General features: G+C 30.4%; 1 protein-coding gene across 1 annotated transcript; it reads right to left on the bottom strand.

Annotated features, from left to right (window-relative positions):
• Nucleotides 1-4,206: 4,206 nt before the first annotated feature.
• Nucleotides 4,207-5,696, bottom strand: LOC107929821 (probable E3 ubiquitin-protein ligase RHY1A). The gene is made up of 3 exons (XM_016861336.2): nt 5,004-5,696; nt 4,783-4,898; nt 4,207-4,697 (listed from the first exon to the last, which is right to left on the bottom strand). Exons 1-3 carry the CDS (start codon nt 5,169-5,171, stop codon nt 4,406-4,408), a joined length of 576 nt encoding a protein of 191 aa, XP_016716825.1. The 5' UTR covers nt 5,172-5,696; the 3' UTR covers nt 4,207-4,405.
• Between the last annotated feature and the right edge of the window lie 499 nt (nt 5,697-6,195).

Here is a 6,195-nt window from a genome sequence, read left to right as displayed (position 1 = left end):
GTTTAGTCGATAACTTTGGTTTTCCCACGATCTATATCTGAATTCCTCATTTCTTGATCTAGATGTATTCAAAATTAACTTATTCAATCATATATTTATTCAATTTAATCAACAAACACATATTTGGGCATTTTTTCACTTTAGCCCTAAAGATTCACATTTATTGAATTTAGTCCTTATTTCACAAAATCACAAATTACACAATTTCTTTCAAATTTCATGCTAGCCAAATTTCTATAGCTCCATGACAGCCTATATTTATCAATAGTTCACACATTTAACCCCATATTTTACACTTTTCACAAATTAGTCCCTTTTTATGAAATTTTACTAAAAATCACTTTTCAAAACATGATAATCTATCAACAAATACTCATTTTCCACCATCAAACATTCAAGAACTTATGCATTCATCAATGGAAACTTTCAAAATCATCAACACTTTCAAAAATTGAAGTACGGGCTAGCTAGAACACGAAGCAACGATCACAAAAATGTAGAAATCTTCAAAAACCTAGAAATCATCAAAAACCGAGTCAAAACCATACCTTAATCAGGCTTATAAGTTGCCAAACCCTAGAATGAATTTTATGTTTTCTTCTTCCACTATATTGGGCCAAAGATGAATGAAAATGAAGCTTAATTTGGCTTTTGTTTTGATTAATAAAACTTAGTAATCAATTTACTATTTTAACCTTATTATAAACCATTTAAAAACATCATATTAATGCTCATTTATGTCAAATTCCACTATCAAAGGTCTAATTACAACATAAGGACCTTTCATGTAATAAGCCATGACAATTAAGCACCTTTATTATAAAGAATGCAACTTTTGCATTTTATGCGATTAAGTCCTTTTTCTTGAATTGAGCTATTAAACGATAAAATTAGCTCATGAAATTTTCACACATATACATTCACATGCTGTAAACACCAAAAATAATATTAAAATAATTTTACGACCTTGAATTTGTGGTCCTGAAACTACTGTTTCGATTTAGCTAAAAACCGGGTTGTTACACAACAGGATAACTCATCACAACATTTGTACAATTCCACATTTCAAATAATATTTAATATTTTTTTATCTATTCAATTCAGTCCTTATCATGAACAACCAACTCATATCAATTCATTTCAACTCATTGAATCAAGTATAACCCACCTTATGATCTTACCATACAATGCAATTCATAAATGCAACAATTTAGATACTTCAGATATAGAAACACAAACCGTAAGCTTTGAGCTATTCGTCAACGAATTTGTCTTTTCATTTCTTTTTTGAGAAATATAGGTTGATTTGGATTAAGGCAAGCATGCAAAATTATCAATACACAAACAATTTCATATTCAGTTGCTAATTCAAACAACTTTTGCATTTTATTCAATTTAGTCCCTAAAATCGAGACTTATATAATTTTCAATTCTAACATCAATTTTTCTTGCGAATTTCACTCTAGTCTTTATTATACTTCCTATTTCTCATTTTCACCACCTATGTCAAAATTTATTGATCTAAGTCCTTATTGAACAAAACTATAAATTTACTCAAAATCTATTAAATTAACACTTAAAACTTCTAGGATTAATCAATGACATCCTCCTAAATCTTTAATAGTTCTGAAAAATAACAAACAAGTCAACTAGATTAAGCTCTCGAGATTCCGAAAATATAAAAATTACAAGAAAATGACTAAATTGAACTAACCAATTGAAGGTTCAAACCTTAAAGCCCTTATGGCCGGACGTTGTTTTCAGCATTTTCTGGTTGGCTCTCTGTGTGCAAATCTACATCTATCCTGGAGGCTTCGTTGCCGCCAATTGGTTCAATTTTTGCATGAATAAAAGATGAAATAAATGTTTCTTTGTCCACTAAATTTGTTTATTCATATTTTATTTATTATAAGTTTTTCACATTTTCTTTTAATAATAATGTAAGCGACCATCCACTATTAATCTTATAGTGGTTAAATTGCTTCATAAATCCCTTAGTCTTATTCTAATTAAAGATTCCTTAAGAATTGAACTTTTAACACTTTTACAATTTAATCCATGTACCCTAAGTAAACACTAATTCGATAAAATTACCTGTCTAAAATTCAATTCACTTGTAAAATGGGGTCCTGTAACTGCACTTTTCGACACCGCTAACTTTTGAGTTGTTACAATCTACCAAACTAAAGTGTTTGGATTCAAATGGTTTCATTAGTCCAGTTGGTTTTGATTTGTGACACTCTGTACTCGGATCCGACGAAAGGGGTAGATATAGGGTGTTACATAGAAAATGTTTTCCTACTTGTTCTTAACATGAAATCAAAGTTTAGGGGTTGGAAATTAGGTTAGAATCAAAAAAATGGAAAGGGAAAGTTCTCCCCTTCCTTAGGGAGAGGGATGTCTAATATGAGGGATAAATATGACAATTTGTCATCTTTTTCCTCTTTTATTTCCCTTGAAAAACATTTCAAGTCAAAGTCAAACACCCTTTTAAAAATTATGTGGTTCACATTCCATCTTCCTTTTAATCCAATCCAATGGCTCATAATTAATTCTACATACCAAATATCTCATCAAAATAATATTTCTAATAATAAATTTTTGATAAATGACCAAAGTGTCTTTTCATGGTAAATTTACCATTTTGTCCCTTTTTTTTTTGCCTCTTTGCACTATTTATTTACAACAATAAGTACCTATCAAATCCAAAACTCATAATTCACATTTAACACTTAGTAATATTTCTTGGATGGAAAAATTTACACTTTTACCCTCTTCTTGGCTAAAAAGGATACGATTTAGTCTCTACATTTTTCAATCTTTTCAATTTGGTCCTAAAACTGATTTTCATCATGCAATACATGTTTTTACTTATTATTATACCAATTAAATAATAATTCACATTTCTCATTTTGGATAAAATTACACTTTAATCCTATAGCTTTTTAAAATTTATAATTTAGTCCTTTTTGGCACAATTTCACATCTACAATTCTTTCAGCAAATTCTATTTCCAATATCAATTTTCTCTGGTCAGAATTCTTCGTTGGTCTCTATTTTAAAAATTTCTTAAGATTTCAATTTTTTTAATCCTAGAACAATACTTTCTTATTGGAAACTTTTGAGTTGTTAAAGTATTGGTTGTTTCAATACATCTCCCTAGAGGTACCTATACCATAGTACCTAACTTAGCTCATTGCAGTACTTCAAGCCATTTTGACTCTTGGGGACTTATTTTGGGTCTTGGGCACTTTTGATCACCCTCGAATCACGTCTAAATGATTTTAAATTGTCTCCAAAGTCTCTAAGTTATTCTAAACTTGATTAAGCAAATTTATAAAAATAAAATAAAATTAAAGTTTGAAATCTTGAATAATTTCAATTTTTTTATAAGTATGCTCCAGTGGCATCTCTCGTTTGTATCGAACGTCAAGGCGGTGTTACACTACCAACTATGTCAAGGAAATTTCTAAAATAACCTTACATATTTTAAATAAGTTATATTATTATAAGATACTTATATCATTTATATTAATATTAGTTTCAAACCACATGTTCAATTGTCAATTAGATGTTATTTTTAAAATCACATGTGTTCTGAATGCGTGATTTCTATGTGCATACATGTATGGTAGAATTACTAATTAAAGTTAATATCTTTTATGAGTTAACTAATCGTTTAATCAATAACCAATGAATTAAATTTTTATATTTTTTTCTTCTTTTTATTTCTCATGGGTGTGCGTATGGGTGTGCTTATGCAAGGTTTAAACTTCTAGCTTAGTATCTAGGGGAACAAATAAAAAGTCGCTAATTGGATCAACTGTGTGAAATTTTGAAGCCATAACCAAAAATAAAGAAATAATAAATTCAACTTATATTTGGCGCATTGTAAATGCTTGAGTTTCATATATTATTAGTGAATAATAATATAATATCTCATGTCATTATTAGTGAAACAAAAAAATAATGGAGAACATAGAAATAAATATTAATGCATTTATTTAAACGTAAACTGATAATCGATATAAAACTTAACTAGATACAAATTCTAAATATTAAATTATTGGTTTTAAACTAAAAATGAAATAAAAAATTAATAATTAAAATTACAATTTAATTATGTTTGAATAAAATTATTAATATATATCTATAAGTGTTGTCTTTATTTTATCCAATGATGATGAGTTTTTAGACACAAGATAATGTATGAATATTCTGATATATATAGTTTTGTCCTAATTTCTTTTTTCACGCGTATGATAATACAACATCTTGATAAATGGGTATTCATCACATGCCATGTCATTGCCATTGCAACTTAGGCATACCAACCTTCCAACAAAAACTCTAGTTCTATGGAATTTTACTAAAACCAAGAAAATTGATACGATGCGATGGTTCTTCAAGATAGTATTCCCATTCTACAACATGGGCAGTGAGCATGATTCTCTAGCCATGGGACTAGGCACCTCGAATGAAACCGATGTGCGCACGGGGGATGAACCAGGCTCTCATCAACTTTGAACCTCTCCAAGCAGATTGCGCACTCATCCTGGTCCGACGCCTTCCAATTCAGCTTTGCCCAACTGAACCTCTTCGAAGCACTCTTCTTTGATCCAAATACCTCAGTACGCAACTCTCCTTGAACCAAAGATTTCCCATCCACACACTTCATACCTTCTTTGTTACTGTGCCTGAAGTGATTGATTGCAAATACCAAAGCAGGGGTACTAATTAATGTGAAAACTAAGAGCATTTAGGGTTCATATTAGCAAATACCTTTTTGGTTCTGACTTTCTTTGTGATCTCAGCCTTTCATCTAATCTTTCCTTAGCTTCTCTTGCTACTCCTCCAAGCTTATCGTCTTGATAAGTCTGAGTTAATATGCTCCTTTGCTTTTTTCCCCAAATAAAACCCAAGTTAGTCCCAAACATAATTTCCTCGTTTGAATTTTGGAACCGGAATTACTGTATATATAATCTTGAAATTTAAAGAATTACCTGTGAAGAAACAGAGCTGTGATGAGTTTCGTTGTTGCTTGTATACAAACAAAAAGAGGACTTCCTTGTTAAACCAATCACTGCCACACTTGACGAATCAGATGACCCTCCGCTTTGATGGAACCGTCTTCTTCTTGCACATTCAACACCAGGAAGCATGCCAGCCATTGGTAAAACATATAAATGTATGTAACTCCAAAAGAAACAAATTAATTAAGATCCAGTGTGTTTCATATGTAAGATTCAGGCTAAGAACTTGTCTGGCTGTTAGAAACTGTCCTGGAACAAGGAGGTGAATATAAAAGAGGAGATAAAACCAACCATAGGGTTATGATTGGGAAGTGATTGGATCTATGAAAACAAGGAGAAATAACAGTTGGCGTTACCTAATAGTGATTAGAGTGAAGAGTACACTGGGAGACAGAAGCGGGTCCATGCCATTGATTGAGGAAAGAAACAACCTTTCTCAATCACTTTCGACTTTCACCCACTGGAGATATAAAGAGGAGAAGTCAAATTTATGCAACTATTAAGGACCCCATTGTTACGTGACATGAATTAAAGATTGAAAGGAGGAGAAGTGTAAAGAGAGGGAATCAGGAAGGGAGAAACAAGGTCTTCATGTTAACTTGCTCCTCTACCCGCCCGCCCACCAGAATTCCGCACCTGTGCACAAGGCTGAGCCACGTGACTAAACCAAACTTTTTATTGGGACCTAGTTTTATATATTTATAGATAGATAGATTTTTGGAACCTAGTTGCTACTTGGTAGGTCCACTTCTGAACAATAAAATAATATTTTTATTTAATTTTAATTGGAAACATATATCAATATTTTTATATCTTTTAGTAATTTATTATTTTTATACTAATAAATAAATATATCTATTTATATATGAATTATTATTTGTTTTATTGATTTATTCATTTTTAAAAGAAGCATATTTTAATGCATGCATGTGAAAATTATTTTTAAATTCCTTTGCTGTAAATAAAAGCTTCATTAATGATATATTAAATTATTTTACTTTACTAAAACATTAACTAAACACTATTAAAAACCATTTCTAAATAAAATTGTGGCAATACAATATCCATGCCATTAAAGCAACTAGAATATATTAGACATGTGACTCAGTTTTATTCGTAAAATTGATTAAACATGCCAAGGATTACACTTGATGTCAAATCA

Source organism: Gossypium hirsutum, chromosome A08 (genome assembly GCF_007990345.1).
Source record: "Gossypium hirsutum isolate 1008001.06 chromosome A08, Gossypium_hirsutum_v2.1, whole genome shotgun sequence".
Classification (NCBI taxonomy): domain Eukaryota; kingdom Viridiplantae; phylum Streptophyta; class Magnoliopsida; order Malvales; family Malvaceae; genus Gossypium; species Gossypium hirsutum.
Note: the sequence above shows the minus strand (reverse complement) of the source record. Positions and strands in the feature narration are given on the sequence as shown.